This window comes from Apium graveolens, chromosome 3 (assembly GCF_009905375.1).
Source record: "Apium graveolens cultivar Ventura chromosome 3, ASM990537v1, whole genome shotgun sequence".
In the NCBI taxonomy this organism is placed as follows: Eukaryota; Viridiplantae; Streptophyta; class Magnoliopsida; order Apiales; family Apiaceae; genus Apium; species Apium graveolens.
This window is the reverse complement of record NC_133649.1, coordinates 104,193,712-104,213,140: the sequence shown is the minus strand read 5'-3', so window position 1 is coordinate 104,213,140 and position 19,429 is coordinate 104,193,712. Positions and strand designations below refer to the sequence as shown.

The 19,429-nt window shown below is 35.0% G+C and overlaps 1 protein-coding gene across 1 annotated transcript; it reads right to left on the bottom strand.

The window, feature by feature from the left end:
• Window positions 1-384: 384 nt before the first annotated feature.
• On the bottom strand, window positions 385-9,951 carry LOC141712663 (O-fucosyltransferase 10-like). Its single transcript, XM_074515686.1, has 10 exons — window positions 9,506-9,951; window positions 8,451-8,529; window positions 8,154-8,221; window positions 7,488-7,576; window positions 6,502-6,696; window positions 5,317-5,521; window positions 5,050-5,217; window positions 3,300-3,467; window positions 2,436-2,626; window positions 385-1,322 (listed from the first exon to the last, which is right to left on the bottom strand). The coding sequence occupies exons 1-10, from the start codon at window positions 9,839-9,841 to the stop codon at window positions 1,127-1,129; spliced, it is 1,695 nt and encodes a 564-aa protein (XP_074371787.1). The 5' UTR covers window positions 9,842-9,951; the 3' UTR covers window positions 385-1,126.
• Between the last annotated feature and the right edge of the window lie 9,478 nt (window positions 9,952-19,429).

The following is a 19,429-nucleotide window of genomic DNA, read 5'->3' as shown; positions in this document are numbered from 1 at the left end:
GAGTAATTTCTTTTCTCTAAACTTTAAATACTGGATTGTTTTGAAAATTATATTCAAATTACTTAACTTCTAGATTAATTTAAGCACTTTGAAATTCAAAGTTTATGTTTTCTTTTAAAATACCCACGGTAAAAAGAAATATAAGAGTTCTCAAATCGTTGCTCAAACTGTTCCCAATTTGTCAATTAATGATTGGTCATTCTCTTGTAAATTAACTAAACCGTGCTTGTAGTAGGACGAACTCTACCAATTAAAACATATCAAGTATAATCCAAAACTAATTTGTTATTTATTTTGAGACCCCTGATGCTCTTCCCATGAAAGCACTAACTACTCATAGATATGGGATAATATGAATCTAAACCATAAATAAATATATGCATGTAAGAGCAGACTAGACACAAAATTGTGCCTGAGTATTTAGATTTTTCAATTGATCATTCCGAAAAATAAAAATTGAACGCACCCAAAAAGAATTTCTGGCCTATAAATAACATAAGATGAACCACCCTTGAAACTATACAAAACTTTCTCTGTCTCGACCAAAACTCTTTCTGGCCTATCTTTTTTTTTTTTTGCTAAATAAAAGCCCATTACTTCTATCATACAAACAAGAGCATCTTTGAACAGATGCAGTCAAAAGTCAAAGAGAAGCTAAGGCAACTGTGTGTTACAAGACCCTACACTTTCTAAATATTCACTCTTTAATCGGGACTAAATCACAAGAATACGGAGAAGAAGAAAGAATAATGATGAATGAAAACTGAAATATTAAGCTAGAAACAAGAGTTGCAGCTTCATGTAATCCACTTGTCCTATTCATGCACCACGTGAAACACATATATCTTGATAAAGAGCCGCAAATATTTGTTCCCCGAGAATGACGTGTTTGACATCTGACTGATATCATAACTGAAGAGAACCTGACTATTCCAGTGCCTTATAATGCTGAACAAGAAAACCTTTACCTCATTTATACAATTTTGTATCTAGCTTCCATGGTAGTTGCAGCGGTAAGCAGCAACTAAGAAAAATCAACAAAGCTTCTGGAAAATATATAACTTGGCGACTGCACAAGCGAGAGGATCAACTGCAGAGTGAGCAACATTCTTGCAAATGCTATAAATTAGTGATCTTGTATAAGAACATTATGAGTCAATTTAAGGGTTGAATTTTGGGCTTCCCAGAGACACCGACACTCTGGCAAAGGGTTTGAATATAGAGAATTCCTTCTATTACTCTTTCGGGGTCTAGGTACCATTATACCCTTGCGGTCACTTTCTGCTAGCATTAACTTCATTTCATCCTTGAAAGTGCTCCAACTGCAATCAGATAGTAGATTCTTAATTGTATAAATGATCACGCCAGCAGTCTCCAAATTGATTGGAACATGAATGAACAATACTTGTGATCTTCTCAAACATCAAAGTGTTTCTTAAACAGATCAATATAACTTTAATTTCAAACTAGTATCATAACTTTTTCTACAGAATATTTTCTTTATAACTGTCTCTGGATGTTACATGTGCAAAAAGTTCCGCAAAACTTGAAAAGTACACAAGCGTCATGGAACTGATCCCGGCACAAGGTAAAGCAAAGTTTCTTTCATCTAGTGTGTCAAATTTAGAAAGTAGCAAGCAGCAACAATAGAGCTTATTCTTCAACCCTTTTATTTGAAATGATATAGGAGTATTATACAACCTAATACATATTGCATTGCCCTAGAGCAAATATGTCGAAAAAAGTTGATGACTGCATACATTTTTACCATATATATTTTTCCACCGTTTTAAATGCTTCTAGCAGAGATTTAGATGACTCCTATGTGATTAATTAAATTTCATGTTCTATCTATATAGTTCTGCAGTGCACACACATATTTAAAATTTATCTGACACGTCTTTAAACAAGTGGTAGACACATCCAGAAAAGGAGAAAACTAATATTGAGTTCAGAATTGAGAAGTGAAAATATTTTGACACTAACTTTATGTGCAAGGACTATAATCCGAAAATTATGTACAATTTACACTCAGGTCAGCTACTTCATTCCTTAAAACAATACTATGGATTGTTTGCCCATCACCTTCTGGTCATTCCTGTGAACGATATAAACCCACCATCTCCCTAGATAATATAATTCCCCAATAAATCAAGTAAAAGTGATCAGAATTTAGTCCTATAGGATAGAAGGTCGGTACGTAGTCTGGGGATTGTTAATCCCAAAAACATACATAGCCTTGGTGCTTTCTTAAGGTTGAGTTTACAAGGCCAAGCCCTCTATATTTTCCTCAGAACACTAGGCTCTTGGCAATTGTATATCATTATATCTTATCCTAAGTGTTATAATATATATTAATTACCAGGCAATTATATATCATAAACAAGAAAACCACAAATATGCCTTAGCCAAAAAGCACCAAAAGACTTAAATACCTGATGCTAGTATTATGCAGTAAAACTGCAAGCTTGGTTTTATCTGGCTTAATGGTCTTAGCATGACCATTATACAAAAATCGCCGATGACCCATCAAAAAATGTGGAAAATTTCCACCTTGAGTGGTAACAAATACTTCACTAAACATGCAGACCATGTAGTCCAGAGCTGCCAACCTCGAAGCATATCCCTAAGCAAATCAAAGAGAGAGACTACGGTGTCAGTTAAAAACATAATAATAATAATAATAATAATAATAATAATAATAATAATAATAATAATAATAATAATAATAATAATAATAATAATAATAAAATTACTGTATCACAAGCTGGTAATTAAATTTTGTAATTACAATGAGATTACTCAATAATGCCCAGATCCAATCAACATTGAATCGGGTTGACTGAAATTTCACAGAGGACAACGGTTGACTTGGAAAAAATGGTACCATCTCCATTTACACACGGAACAGTGATGCAGTTGCTGACCAATTCTAAGTAATACTAAATCACATAACATTACAGTAAGTAGTCAAGCCAACTAAAGCATGATGGTTCATGGTGGGAGAAAGCATACATGCAAATATGGATTTTTTGGTTCTATCTATTTCCTCCCAAGAAAGTGTGATGTATTCAAGCTACATGGCATGCTATGAAGAATACTATCTTGCTGATTTGAAGGCACAAGCAATCAATCATAGATTCTTATTTTATTGCTGCTACAACAGCTGATTTTTTTTTTAATTGTATGGTCAATAACACTACACACATTGCTTTCTAATCAAGAACTAACGATACGTAAAACCATCAATGTAAATTATCAAAAAAAATCCATCACTGTACATGAATAATTTTTTTTACCTGAAACGAAGCAAGCTCATCTGGTTTTGCAAGTGATTCTTTGGTCTCTAAAAGAGGAAACATCTTCCTCAGAGGTGCTAAGTTTCTTTCAGCCTGGTAAAGTTTCCCAGATGCCAAATAAATTGGGGTGTTGTTTGTAAATCCCATACCCCTTAGCATCATTCCGACCTATGCTGACAAAGAAAAGATATACAATGGAGATTTATTATCTTCTTAACAATAGATTGTGCTAGAATTTAGAATGTACTTATATGTATTCAAATACCTGAATCAAGCGATGAAACTAACACTAACAAGATGACTCACATAGAAGGCAACAAATTTATCTGTAAAGACTAATATCCAAAATATGCTTCACCCGGATTTTTCTTTTTTTGGATAATGATAATTAATCTCTTGTTTTTCAGTTACCCGAAGGAGAGACTGAAATATATCCTGCTATAGTGCTATGAATGTTCTTTTCGATGCACATGATTTATAGATAGTGTACACACAACTTCATACTAAAAAACTTTTCAGGACAATAATGAAGAAAAGAACATGAAAGATGGATGATGAATTTTTATATGAATAGTTGAAACCAATCCACTGATGTTAAAGTTAAGGTTATACATTGTTAGGCAACTTATAGTTTCAAGTATGATTCACTAATTCCAATGTTTCCCGAACCTTGGTGCGGCTTATTAATTGATAAAAATTACTGTCCTCTATTTTCTTCTCATTAGCAACTTCTATAATACTGGGCCTTGTTCCACATTAATCTAGTCAGAGAGTTTTCTTTTTGAAGTGCCAGTATAAGCAATTACAGATCGAAATTTACCTAAAAATGGAGGTGCACCGGCGTTGTTTAACAAGATATTACAATTTTTATTTCTTATTTACATATAAATTACTATTACAATAATATTTGAGGAGCTTATTTATCAATTCCCTATATATAGAGCAAGTACCCCCAACATCAGAAAAGGTGAGAACGAAGAAACATAGCTCAGAAGTAATCTAGTAGATTGCATCGGCAATACACATATTTGCCATTACATTTGTGAAACAGTTGGAAATAGATACACATAGGAACAAAGTATGAAGCTTAAACATGTGATATGACAACTTTTTCATAAAGAAATGAGTAGGGCTGAGCAAAACCGAACCGAAACCGAAAAACCGAACCGTGCTAATTCGGTTCGGTTCGGTCCTAAATTTTTCAGAAATTCGGTATATTCGGTCTGGACGGAATAGACCGAAATAAAATTCGGTTCGGTTCGGTTCTTTTCACAAATATTTCGGTCCGGACCGAATAGACCGGATAGACCAAATTATAAATACTATAATTTTGTATTATATATATTTTACATATATCTTAAAAATTATAATCAAAATTTTTAATTTGTAATTATATTTATGGAGTATTAGAACTCTACATATCACATTACTTTAATTATATTTTAAAATTTATAATTTGTAATTTAATTTTTAATGCAATTTTATTTTTGAAAAAAATTTCGGTCTATTCTGTCCAAAACCGGACCGAACCGAATCGGTTCCGTCCGGTCCATAATATAACTTCGGTCCGGTCCGGTTGTCCGGTCCATAATATAACTTCGGTCCGGTCCGGTTCAAGAAAAAATGACTATTCGGTTTTTCGGTCTATTCGGTTCGGTCCGGTTTTGGACCGAACCGACCGAATGCTCAGCCCTAGAAAAGAGGCAAAGGGATGAGAAAAAAATTAGGGAAATGATGCCAAAAAACTAACCTCCAAAGGGGTCATAGGACACTTTCCATTAATTCGATTCAGACCAGGTTCAATCACACGATCTTTACGTTTGAACTTATCTCCCCAACCCTTTTCACGTATTGAGTCCATCTTTAATCTTTCGGCTACTCCTCCATCGTACACACAACATGAGAAGGCCACCATGTCCTAAAGTAGAAATGTAAAATTAAAGATATTACACCAAGTTAAAATTACATCAAACATGCAATAAAGCCCATTATAAATACATCAGATGTTGAATTCTACCTCCTCGAAACGAAGGTGAACTGAAACGAAATTACCATCAGAGATGGAGCTATTTTCTGTCATTCGACTGACCAATTGTTTTGCGAGTTCTAAGATTGGAACTGAGAATCTCAATGCTTCATAGTTCGCCAAGCATCTTAGAGTTTGAATTTGCGGCGGAAGATTCATTGCCAGTCTGTTCGCGAATGGAGCAATACGGATAACCCTATATAATCAAGTAAATGTTTGAACAAAATTTAGTTCTAAACCTGTTCTAAAATAAGAAATATGATCAAAGAATATTTTAGACATCAGGTCAACAGGTCCACAAGAGTAAAATTGTTGAGTTACTAGTTAATTTACAATGGGTTAGATAAACCAAAACTCTTCCATTTGAAATCATATTGAAGCAGTAAAACTCTTAACCCAACTGTCCAGCATGCAAGTGTTTCTTTCTTAAATTTTTACCCATGCACCAGTATGCTGATTATACCAAAAGATGGATAATATTTGGGAACTCCATTATCAATTTTACACGGATCTTCCAAAATTGATTTTAAATGCTCTAATTCAGTTGCGTTTTCTCCTTGACTCAAAGGACACAAACATCGTGTCCTCCAGTAGCTAGCATAAACCAACACTTAAATTTTCGTTATTGGAAACATCTTTTGTTTACAGAAAACATCTGTTGTTTATATTAGAGGTTCATACAGCACACTGTCTGTCTTTGATAGCAATCTTTAAAACAAAACTTAAGTGCCCGATTGAGGTTTGCATTTCATATGCACACTCAGCATGCACATCCCCTTAGAGCAAGTCCAAAAGATGCCTTATATGATGTCCTAAGTTATAATTTAGAGCATTTGACAAGAAAAATTATTATAAACACTCTCTTTCTCTCTCTACTATATATTGTCCTTAAATGATGAAAGGAAACTAACAAATTATTAAATATACAGCGGGGATAAGGCACATTGTTGGAGCTGAAGTAAGTTAAATATGTCCTAAATTACTAGGACATAATTCTTTATATTTTATTTAAGGTTGAACTAGGACATTATAGGACTTGCTCTTATGTTATATTAAGTACTTACTACTAGACAAGTCAGCAACTCGCTTTCAGTTTAATCAAATATGAATTTAATGGAAGTGTTCTGCCATACACTAGTACATGAAACAGATTGTGAGTAATCATGAATCACGTACCTGTGCATTTCTAGGACAGGCTGCACTTCCTCCAAGTAATAATTAGCAGAAGCCCAAGCTGGAACTTTTAGGAATGTTATATTGCTGATGTTATCATACTTTTCCATCAACTCCTCTGGGAGCTCTCTTATAACTTTCACATGTCCTTTAAGGGTGTTTACAAAATGTTCCTCATCATAGATATCCGAAAATCCACTGTAAAGCATCAAACCAGCAAACCATAAAGTGTTATATTAATATATGAGGAAAAGGATGGCTATATAATGGATACTCATTGTGGTTAAAGAAACTATGTCTATGAATTTTAGATTGACATGTTACATTTCAATTCTATGGTACTTCAGTAAGAACAGAACTGAGCACTGATATTGCAGGGACCACTAATGTCAAATCTGAGTTCAAACATGTAAAACCTTATTATCACATTATGCCTAGGTGTCCAAGCAATTGACTGATGATAGGCTTCCTCTGACAATATCTATGTTCCTTTTAGTTGCTACATGGCTCCTATTGCCCGTTCGAGTAACCGTTCCTCTCGTGTCTAAAATCTTTCCCTACATTTTTTCAAATTCTAGTAATAAAATAAGTAGAAACTTCTTTCATAGCCATTTCTTGTGTTTCAAATATTTTCCTTCTTATTTTTGAATTCTAGTAATGATTAATAAGATATGTAGAAACTTGTTTAACTAGCCATAGACAGAGGAGAGGACCCATGGTTGAATGGACCTAAAGAAGATCAATTTCTTTTAACTTTCTAAAGAGGCGGGCTTTTATGCTTAAGCCAATTGTGTTACAAAATTTTGTAGAAGCACTGCATTATGCTTTTACCTTTTGGATTCAGAAATGATAGTTTTGACAGTTGGATAGGGACAAATCATTTACCAAATTTTGTTTGCTATCAATTAAGTTCATAGGAAAGAAACAAGGGTAGAAATTTCCTAGAGAAAAAAGTACAGATTACAGAACAGGGTACTTAGGTTACTTACCTCGGATCCCTCCAAACATTGTGAAGTTCGAATCTGGGAATAATTAATGTAGCACCCAGTAGTCCAGCAACAGCCACTGCATTGCAAATCTGTGGAAAGAGTTGCAATTTAGAATAGTCTTCAATTTTAGGTAAAAATGTCAAGTTGGTTATCTACATTATTTTACATGTAAGTATGCAACTACAGGATTAATAAGACATTAAAACGACACAGGATCTTCCACACAGTGACACAAAATGAGGATAAACCAAATCTTTTATTATCCTAACAATTTAGGCTTTTTGAAATCTTAGACCCTGAAGTTTACACAAATGCACACATAAACTTCAGTGTTCATTACATTGAACCTCGATGTATAACAATATTGTAGCAGACAAACCTTCTTCTAAGAATATTGGCTGGAATGAAAATTGTTTGGTGTTTAACAATACTATTATCGTATATGGTGGTAAAATATCTATCATTATAAGATGCTTAATCCATTACAAGTCATATTGATTGCTACTGTTTATAATCTACATCAGCAAAGAGTTGGGGATTAAGCAGAGTACACTGTGCAGGATTACCATATCAATGAACTAGTGAATCAAAATAACTAATCTAAACTAAAGTGAACAATTTTTTTGTGAAGTAATTGAATTTTTGGTTATATGTTAGCCAACATACCGATGATCGCTGTTGATTAAGGCCACCGTTGGCATCGACAATCAAGTAGCGATCTAGCTCAAGCATTCCTGGAAAGTATAACATATGAACGTAACACATTAGAAGAAAAAGATATTACCTCACAATAAACATTCTCTAGTACTACTGATATACAGAATCAGATAACCTAACATTATAAGGCTACAATTTCACTCTTACATTACAGGGCTTACAGCCAACATCACATAGTTACATAGTATCTCTTCATGGAACTGCAGGAAAAAAAAAGGAAATAATAAACAGAAATAAGGCATGTACCAAGCTGGCGACGAGCAGTTGTATTCAGACAGCGTTTCTGCTCCTTTAGCTTCCGTTTGTATTTCCACACGGCAGACAACTACATTGTAAAAAAATTATGAATAAAAGTAAATAAAAAAACCTCAAAAATCTTTATAACTAGTTACGTAATTCTACGTGTTTCGTGGCCAAGATTGAAAGGCACCCTCTACAATAGGAAAACCCTGTTTCACTCATTCTGATAAAAGTCAAAAGGTTTGCTTGCCGTTTTCCTTAAAAACTCAGACCCGGGAGAATCTAATTTACACAGAAATTCACTGATACTCTGGGACACTCTGGATACCCACTATTCTAATAGAAGCATTCCAGGTTCTCCTTAATGATCTTAAGATCATGTTGCTTAACACTTGAATTTGACTTTCTAAAGTCAACTTAATTACTATCTAACTCCAACTTGTAATTTTTATTATTTTTTGCCAATTTAGTAATCTACAATTACAGCCTAATAATATCAATATACCAATTATAGTAACTTGTTTTACAAAACCTAATGGGATACACATGTTTAATTCAAAATTACTGTAAAAGCACAAACCCAACTAAACCATCAAAATCAAGTTTTATTATCTCATAAAGAAAGCATTAGGAAATTTTTTTGGTCATAAATAGCTAAAATAAGTTAGAAAATGAGATGACTTAAGTTACATTACATGGGTCCTAAATTAATTACCCCAAATAATATTAGGTACACTAGCAAAACACACCAAATGAAAAGCCCAAATAATCCAAGTCCAAAGATTCAATAACACTATACACAATTTTAGCAATGCCCTTTTACATTACTTTACATTTCTGTTCAAATAAAAAAACAATTTAAGCAAAAAAACAACAAAATTATAAGTAATTTTTTTGAATTTTTTTTAAAGAAAGAGAAAAGCAACCCCCATTAATGATCAAGCAAAACACCACCAATAAAAAAATGCAACTTTCCCAAAAACAAAAAAAAAAATTATCTAAACAAACCAATACAACATTTAATACATGAACACAAACAGAGAGTGTAATAAAAAAAAGACCTGAATAGCAGAAGAATTATCATCCTGAATCTCATTAAACAGTTTATCAAAGATCTGATGACTCTTGTAAACTGAACCAGGCAAAGTGGGTGTCCTAAAAAACGCAGAGATGGGACCCACACAAGTGATCAAACCAGAGATATACAGCAAAGGAAACAACAACAAGTAGCGTACTAGGTTTCTCCTGCCACGTAAAAGCTGCTCGGCGAAACTACCACGGCGGCGGAGCTTACGACGGCAATGAAAAGAAGAAGAAGAAGAAGTGTCGGTAGTGATGGAGTTGGCATTGCAGTTGGGTTTGGGTGTCATTATAGTTGGCTTGTTGTTAAGAGCCATGAGAGAGAGTGTTTGTGTTTGTGTTTTTATTTTTGTGTGGGAGACATAAATAAGACAGGAAGCTTGTGGAGTCTTTGGGGCTTTGCAAATATCATGTGTACATATATGTGTGTGTATGTACATGTGATGTGAGATAGATGCTACTACTATCTGTAGTATGTAGATGTTCTGTAATTCTGTACTAAAGGTTGTGGGGTAAACCTGGATCATTTCTTTCGATTAGATTTTGTAGGATTTTTTCGTGCCCAACTTCGGGTTTTGTCCGTATTTTAAATTCATTTTTGTTATCTTCATTTTTTGGTAACTATTATTTAGTCTTTTATTTTCGTTATTTTGGTCGATTCTTGCCCATAACTCGAAATAGGTGACATAACGACCGTTCATGGTTGGTTGTAATCGTAAAAGAATTAATTCAAGTCAATCTTTGTCTGGGACTTTTTTTGGTATTACTATTTCAGACAGTTATAACAGGTTTTTGCTGAAATCTATCGGAAAGGTGTTTGCTAAATTCTAAAAACTGATGTCTGGAAAAGCGCTTTTGGACTAAAAACTGCTGTTAGCAAAAGTATGTCCCTCATACTTTTGAAAAAAGTTGTTTTCAGTTTTTGCAGTAAGTAGCTATCAGTTTCACCATCAAACCTTCTAAAAAATATTTTTTTTATATTACATCTCAAAGTATACATAAATTTAAAAAAATTATCAAACATTCATCTAATTTTCCTGACAACACTTCTTCCACCAGCATCTTTTCTCACGGTACATCAGTTTTCAACAGCACTCCCAAGCGGAGCCTAAATAGAGTTAAATAATATATGACACAAACATGGGATTCTAACTTCATTAAGTACTTCATTCAATAGCCTTTTCGTTCTTAACCTTAGCATGTAACGGTGATGACACTAATCAGATAACACGAAACTGATAAACGCCAACTTTCGTTGTACGAATACCATACTACCAGACATCCACAAAAGAGATAGAAGCTCAATAGACACCAATTATATTGAGACCCTATATGTCTATAGAATTTGATAACATAACGGTTTAATGCACAAGTTATCTATCGTGATTACATAGGGCAAGTAAGATGGTTAAAATTACCTACGAATCATGCATAACAAATACACATGAACCTATGCTAGCATGGCAAATTCTAAATCCTTAAATTCACCGTCGCTTCATTAAGAATTAACACGCTATCTTATAAGTTCGCAACGCTCATAAGACGAATAAGAACAATCAATACTAGGTTATCATACAATCACCACACACTAAGGCATCGAAACAAATCAACTAAAGAAATCCATAAATAAATCCGCTAGAACCCCACGATAACGATTAACCCATAATCGGACTCATCATCAACGTGGGTTCCGATGAAAACATGGTATAATAAACGTAGTATTTATACTAAATAAATAACAAAACAAAGTACGACACAAGAGTATAGGTTCAAGAATAAGAAAACTAGCATCCAACGTTACAACTTAAATAAAGAATCACAAGTTAAAACTAGATCTTCTTCACCTTGATTGAATTTGTGCTCTTCGGTCTTCTTACGCCTTTTCCTCTTGCTCCGGTACGTCTCCTTGTGAAAAACGTCTTTTATTTATGTATATATAGCAGCCCATGCAAAGTAGAAGTCCTCCAATCAGAAGTCAAGCGTGCGGCCGCGCGCTTGATTAGCACGGCCGCGCTGTGTCTCTGAAGTTTTGGCACGGCCGCGCGCTATGACAGCGTGGGTGCGCTGGCCTCCTGGATAAAATTCTGTTTTCTTTCTTTTCTTGCTGCAATTAGTTGGTTTCCTGAGCTTTATTCCTTAGACACCATCCTAACACCATATTAGCATCAAATAATGCTAATTCACAAGAATCCCGGATTAATGCCTGAAATGCAAAAAAACTAGAAAACACATTAAAACACCAATAACTTGAGTACAAATACACCAATTCAAAGTTTAATGGAGCGTTATAAAGTGCCATAAATACCACTCAACACACCCCCAAACTTGAATCGATGTTTGTCCTCAAGAATAAACAGACTCAAAGAACAAGAAATAAAAATGCATGAATGCAACTAAATGAATGCAACGATCCCCATAGAATAACTAAACCAACCAACAAGCAACATCTCAACAAATGCAGTTATTCGCATAAAGATCAATCAAACCTTACAAATCAACTTATAAACCAGAGACGTGCGTGTGTGCAATTGCTTACAGATATACCATCGCAACTAGATCAATAATCATGACTCACTACTCATCAAAGCAATCGCAAGGTTATAAATAAAATAAAATCTAGACTCAAAATAACTTATAACACTTCAATTCTTATTTTGGAGTTTTATATGGATTCATGCTTTTATTCACAACACATAAATAACACAAATATGCTTATTTAACTGTGCAATGAGTGGGGTCCACAAAAGACTTATAAAATAGTACCCATGTAAAGAGCGTTAGGTTAGCGGATCCCAGACTGAAAAAGCCTTAGGTCACTAGGCACAAAATCCCCTAAGAACTTAATAACTCGAGTACTAAAGAGCCCACTCGTGATCAATTATACATGACACTTATTTTTTTCTTTATTTTTTTCTTTTTTTCACAAATTTATGAACGAGTGAGTTTCGCTCCATCTCGCTCAATCCTAGACTACTCATATAAATATGAGCCGGCTACTAACCATTTGACACCTAGCCACATCAACTAGCAATGAAATCTAATTTCTCCAATTTTTTAAAAATCCATGTTATTCTATCATTAAGAGAATATCCTCAATTCTAAATATAAACAAGCGATTAAACCTCGACAACAAACAAACCATGATCATGATCTAGCACTCAAGCAACCTATAAGACTTAGTGAGATACAATTGTCTCTAGTATGCAAATTCGACAATACTTAACATCACTAAATACGACATCACTACACTAGCATCAATATCACAAGTAAATCGAAAAAATCATCCAAAGGATCATGTTATAATGCAAATACATGAACCATATGAATAAACCATCATAAAAACTACAAAAATAAATAAAAAACTACATGGCAAAATATGCAACTATATGCACTAAACTATCATGAATATGCAACTATATGCGACTCACACAAAACACATTCCTTCAACTACTACCCCCAAACTTAAAATTTTCACTGTCCTCAGTGAAGGTAATAGTAAGGAAGCAGGTATACCTACTCAGAATCAGGATCCTCACCCCCAACGGGTGGACTGTCAGGCGTGTCTGGAGGTGGATACACAGAGTCCTCACCAAATACTGGTCACTGGATGTCAACACATGTGGCTCTGAATGCAGTCCCTAGTGCCTGGATGAGATCACGTGCAAACCGACTATGGATGTCATGCATCACATTCATCCTCCTCGCTAGATGCCTATATTGTGTTGTACTCAAACCAGCTCCAACATCTGCTCCTGCGGCGATGGACCAGCCTCCTCACCTAGCTGAGATCTCCAAGCAGTCCTGCTCGACTGAGCTACCCCAACAGCTGGCCTCCCACCAGGAAGATGGTCAAAAGAATAACCAAGTCCCTTCAAATCAGGCTTGCCACCATCCCACTCTTGCATCATCGCCAAAGTGGTGTTGTCAATCGGAGCACTCAGAATCTGGAGCTGCTCGTGTGCTGGCCAATGAACACCAACTGCCACACACAGCTTCATCACAACAGACGTATAGGGTATAGAACCCGTAGTAATCCCTCGCAAAAATCTCAGAATACCCTGGTAGATAACCATCCGAAGGTCTACATAGTCACCCTGAAGAATCCCCCACAACAGTCGTGCACGCTCCACAGTCACATCATGAACATGAGAAGATGGCATGATGTTAGCACAGATAAACGTATTTCATACACGAGCAAACCTGTTTATGCTCGAAGCAGGGAACGTGGAATAATCAGTCGTGCCCCTCTTGAACTTCCAATGAGTCTCAGACACACACAGAGTAGTAACTATCTAATCTAAATCAAAGTCCTCCGGAGTTTTATCGTTTCAGGTATCTTGACCGGGCTTCCTCACGGGCTGCTCAATCACCCTCCTTATCGCATCCGCACTGTACTCCACCGTCATCCCCCCAACCACAATGAAACCGTTCTTCTCCGCCTTAGCATTAGCATATGTAACATCCCAAAATCCGGGGTCGGGGATCCGGGTTGTCACGAGTTCCATTTCCCTTAATAACACCCAATCTTAATAAACAATCAACTACTCCGTACTGTGACCCCACAATAAACACACACACCACAAGTTATAGTCTCAGAGATGAATATCCAAAAATAATATAAGTCATTTTATTCCACAATTATAAGCCATTACACCTCAAAAGGTTTTCTGAATAATTTACATATTCTTTGCCATTATTACAATTCATATAGATACATAAGTCTGGTACATCAGAAGTTGAAAGCCTAGCCTATTGGTAATTTCTACCTCAGCTACAGCAGCATCAACGCTTCCAGAAAACTGCGGAACGTTTCCTAACCGCTTGCGAATTGGAAGTTTGGTCATGTTCATCTTTTTTATCTGTTGTTGTGTGATGAAAGAAGAAAGCAAGGGTGAGCAACAAGTCCACCAAAATAATATGTATAATAATTAACAATATATGAGCATTCTCATAGTACTCATGAAAGTCTTGGTCAAGAAGAAATGAGCCAAGCTGATATCTTAACGCGACCAAGTCGTAAAATATTCAGTATATATATACATATATACTTTTCACAATCTTTGAAATCCTCTGACATGTATAATATACACAGAGTTCCCGTTTATAACTGTATAAAATATCGTTGCAAGGTGATCTCATATATCTAACCTTGTCTCAACGTTTTTCCGAAAATCTTTGACATGCACAAGATAATCATTTACTAGATATAAGTTTAAAAGATGAAGTTACAAGATACTCCAATATACTTATATCTTTCCGAATACTACTTGAACCACCACCGTTCAAGGTATAATCACTTTCAAAAGTTCATCACCCAGATGAGACTACAAGATAAGACTTGAATAGATTCAATCTTTGAAATATTATTGAATGAAATGAAGTTACGAGATACTTCATTAAGTCCCGATATATATCCATATATATCTCTCATACATTTCCTGAAAACCTCTGTCATGTAAGGTATGGACAGAGTTGCAATATCCAATGAATTTGGAAAGAAAAGAATTTTGGCATAAACCCGATATCTTGCTGATCAGGCAAAGATACCAATAAGTAACCTTTTCTACTGTAGATGGATGAATTCCTCGCCGGTCATCACCCAGGCCGCATTAGGACCTCGCGCTAGACCGTTACCCGGCCACTCACGCGTGGATGGACTGTCACCCAGCCTCTTACACCTTCATAGACCGTACCCCGGCCTGTCGCTTATGCCGACTCAATTAGATGGACTTACTTCCCGAACATTGGGCAAATAATCAAATTGTTTTCTCAAAACAACAACCTCGTTGCGAATATAAAATACACCACAGAGCCGAATCCCTAAGATTTTGAGCGAGTATTTAAATCCCTTTCGAAGGGAAGATCTTAAATATAAAAATGAGTTTTGGGGATCCGCTCTAACTTTTAAAATTCATTTTGAAGACTCGAAAACATTTTTAAGAATGTTTGGAGTAATGCTGATTTAATGAAATAAATCAGTCCCAATATATTAGAAAATCTCTGAATATTATTATTTAAATAATATTCCCATAAGGATATTCCTTATAAAAATAATTGAAGTAAAAGTTTTAAAACTTATACTTGAAATGAATAATAAATAACCAAAGATATACTTATACGAAAGTATGATCTTTATTTGAATAATCGAAAATAGGTTTGATTATCGAAATATTATTCTTTAATACAATAAAGAATATTATTTAATAAATGAGCGAAGTCATAAGTCCTCAAATGAATATTCAAAATAATATTCATTAATTAAAATAAACGGAGTCATAAGTCCTCGAATGAATATTCAACTAATATTCATTAATTAAAATAAACGGAGTCATAAGTCCTCGAATGAATATTCAACTAATATTCATTAAATAAAATAAAGTTATCGAATAAAACTTATTCGATTAATAGTTTTGAAAACTATATCAATATATATATATATATATTATACTCGGGAACATCGACTCTCGGTTTAGAAAAATGTTCACCTTTGGGTCCCCTATACTAAGGGTATACGCAACTACTGCTTATCTCTAGCATATGTATTATGCAACTTATAAGCAATTGAATCAACAATTAGATATCAAGATTACGAAACATGCATGCATATAAATATCATATCACATGCTCCAATATATCGCAAGACTTTGCTAATAACAATTATGCATTTATCACAAGATAATGCATATACATATACATCACAACAACAGTATAACGGGTAGAAAACTTGCCTGAGTGTTCCGGGGTAGACTTAAGCTTAGAGTGGGTCCGATAACCTATGAACAACATAAGTCGGAATTAAACCCCGGTCGCTTAAGAAACTAGACTTTAACCAATTGAACCCTAACGTTCACTTATGGTAACTTATACGCTTAACGAATCACATAAGTCATTCGAGTACCCTCGGCTCCATCATTTTTAATAAATTAACCATTAAGAGTGTTAAGGCGATTCTTTCGCGAGCACCTTACCAACTGCCTAATCCACTTTACATAAATGTTTCATACTCCAATTAGTCATTTAAGGGCCTTAACCAAGGTTTCAAAGTAAGGCGAGGGGAAATGGTTCGTTCGCGAAACGCCGTTACTTAAAACGGTCATTTCTCCTAAACCGTACATCGGATTCAAGCGTACCACATATCAAAATGAAGCTTGTAATATGAACTATCTAAACATGGCAATGGTCAAAACCTAACAGTGAGTTAAAGGGTTCTGATGTTAAGAACAAAAACAGTCTACGGTAAATCGGGCATTACGACGGCTATGTTTACGCGATTACCCAAATTTATACCACTCCAAATCAACCCACAATCAACCACAATCAACATCACAACCAAACTCCATTCGTACTTCACCATAACAGCCCCAACAACTCAATATTATCAACTTATACTACTTCCCAATCATGAACTAAAAGCTTACTTAAGTTCTTTAACTAATTATCAAGATTTGCAACTCCAAACACATCATAACACCAACCCATCTCTAAATACACAATAACCAAGCATCTTATGAACCATACAAAACAAAAAACTCTAAATATACAAAAGTAGGGCTAGGGTATGAGGTTATACCTTCCTTGGTGAGTAAAAGTAACTAAGGAGCTTGGAATCACCCTTGAATGTCCTTACCAAAGCTTAATCTAAACAAAAACTTAAGAACAAAATTTTAAGTTCTTGAAAAACACTATTCACCCTCTTCTTCCATGATTTTTAGGAAGAGATTGTGAATGAAATTGAAGCTTAGATTCATGGGATAGCTATATCTATGTATAAGGAACCTTGGATAATTACCTCATGATTTAACAATGCTTGGATCTTGGATTTTGATTTTTTTCTCCTTGAAAATGAAGAAAAGCCGAGAGCTTCTTGTTGGATAATGAAGGTCAACTTTGTGTTTTGTATTTTTGATTTGTTTTGCTTGGTTGACATCCTTTTGTTTGTTTAATTAACTTTTTACCATGGTAAAGAATGAATGGTTCACAATCAACCAACTAATCCCTCCTTTTGTGTCATGCTTAAGTCATCCCCTTATGTCATCATCCCAAACTTGTCCTCTTCTTGTTGGTGAGATGACATCACCCTCCACTAACTCTTTGATTAACTCCTAATCACTTGGCTAATGACCGTTGATCTGTTATACGGTTCGCTTAACTTTCGTTCTCGTTTATTGTTTGAGGGATCATACCCGTGATCTTATTACTTGGGTTCCCTTAACCTTTCTCAATTCATTAAATTCCTTTTTATGATCCTCTCTTATAATCTTTGAATTTAAATCCTTTTTATCATGTTACCTTATACTCAATTCTTTCTGTATCTGGTGGATTTTCGGGAAAAATCAAAGTGTTCGAATTTGGATTCTGACGATCTTTATATACACTTATATACCACATAGAGTACTAATAATATCTCAGAAGATCAATAAAAGAACCCCTACATAGTGTGGTATGAAAAGTTTTCTTATTCAGCATAATCAGCAAAACACTATTCATAAGAGTTTCAAAAATTCCAAAAATTGGGGTTATTACAGTCTCCCCTCCTTAAAAGGATTCCGTCCCGGAATCAGATAGGAAATGAATAGGGATACTTTCTTAGCATTGCACTTTCTAACTCTCAAGTAAATTTTCCCACATTGTGGTTCTTCCATCAAACTCTGAATAGTTTGATAACCCTTCTCCTAAGCACTTGTTCCTTTTTCAATCTATAACCCTTCCTGGTTGCTCCATATAGGTTACGTCTGGTTGGATGTCTATGCGCTCATATGCCCCTATTTGTCTGGCATCCGAATTACACTTCCTTAACATTGATATGTGGAACACGTTATGAACTTGCTACATGTTCGGGGGTAGGGCTAGCTCATATGCTAACTTCCCAATATGTCTTAATATATCCAAGGGTCCAACAAATTGTAGACTTAGCTTTCCTTTCTTTCCAAACCTCATCAATCCTTTCCAAGGGATACCTATAACATTACTAGGTCCCCTATTTCATACTCTTTGTCCTTTCGAGTCAAATTAACATACCTCTTATGTCCATCTTGGGTTACTACCAGCCGTCCTCTGATTAGATCTATTATATCCCTGGTCTTTTGGACTACTGCGGGTCCGAGCATCTTGTGCTCTACAACTTCATCCTAACATAAGGGAGATCGACATTGTCTTCCCTCAAGGATCTCATAAGGCGATATCTCAATACTGACATATGATTCATTGTCGTAAGAAAACTCAATCCGTGTTAAGTGACCATTTCAAATTCTTTCAAGTCTATTGCACAGACTCTCATCATAGCTTCTAGCATTATAGCTTTTGCTTCTCAATACCCATTCTTTTCCAGTTCGTAGTCATTACTATCTTCCGTACATAATACTATACTGGTTATACTTTTGCTCGTTAGCGTTCTATAACCTTTTAATAACTACGTCAACCTTAGTATCACGAATGTGTTAGATTCGGAATACCACTGTACTGATACTACTCCTTTCTAGCTGCTTCTATCTTTGAAAGCTTGATCCATCATATAGAAGTAAAAGAATTCATTGAGAGATCACTATGATCATGAACACTTGTTACATTGCACAGTTAGTACAGAAGGTGGCCAGCCTTTAGTACTTGACAAGCAATTAAACAATAGATGGTATCCTACTAGGCTTCTATCACACAGATAGATAGTCATTCGGCAATACCTCCCCTTCTGGAAGGGTTGTTCTTCTCAGCTTACATGAAATGAAAAGGAGAGAAAAGAACGAATTGAAGAGAATTGTATATATATTAATATATACTGCCACAAAATATCTGACTTGGAATCTACCTCTGAACTATAGAGGTTTGTCATAGGAGAACAAAACATATATGTATATATATCAACATCAAGTACTATAGCATCGCATTACACGTCCCTAAATATCTACCAT

What these genes read in the sequence shown, in the direction of transcription:
- LOC141712663 (XM_074515686.1), bottom strand. Translation starts at nt 9,841, where the DNA reads ATGGCTCTTAACAACAAGCCAACTATAATGACACCCAAACCCAACTGC. An exon ending in TTAATCAACAGCGATCATCG is followed by an intron (nt 7,577 to 8,153) that starts GTATGTTGGCTA and finishes CTCTTTCCACAG; the next exon opens with ATTTGCAATGCAGTGGCTGT. An exon ending in TTCACCTTCGTTTCGAGGAG is followed by an intron (nt 5,218 to 5,316) that starts GTAGAATTCAAC and finishes TTTCTACTTTAG; the next exon opens with GACATGGTGGCCTTCTCATG.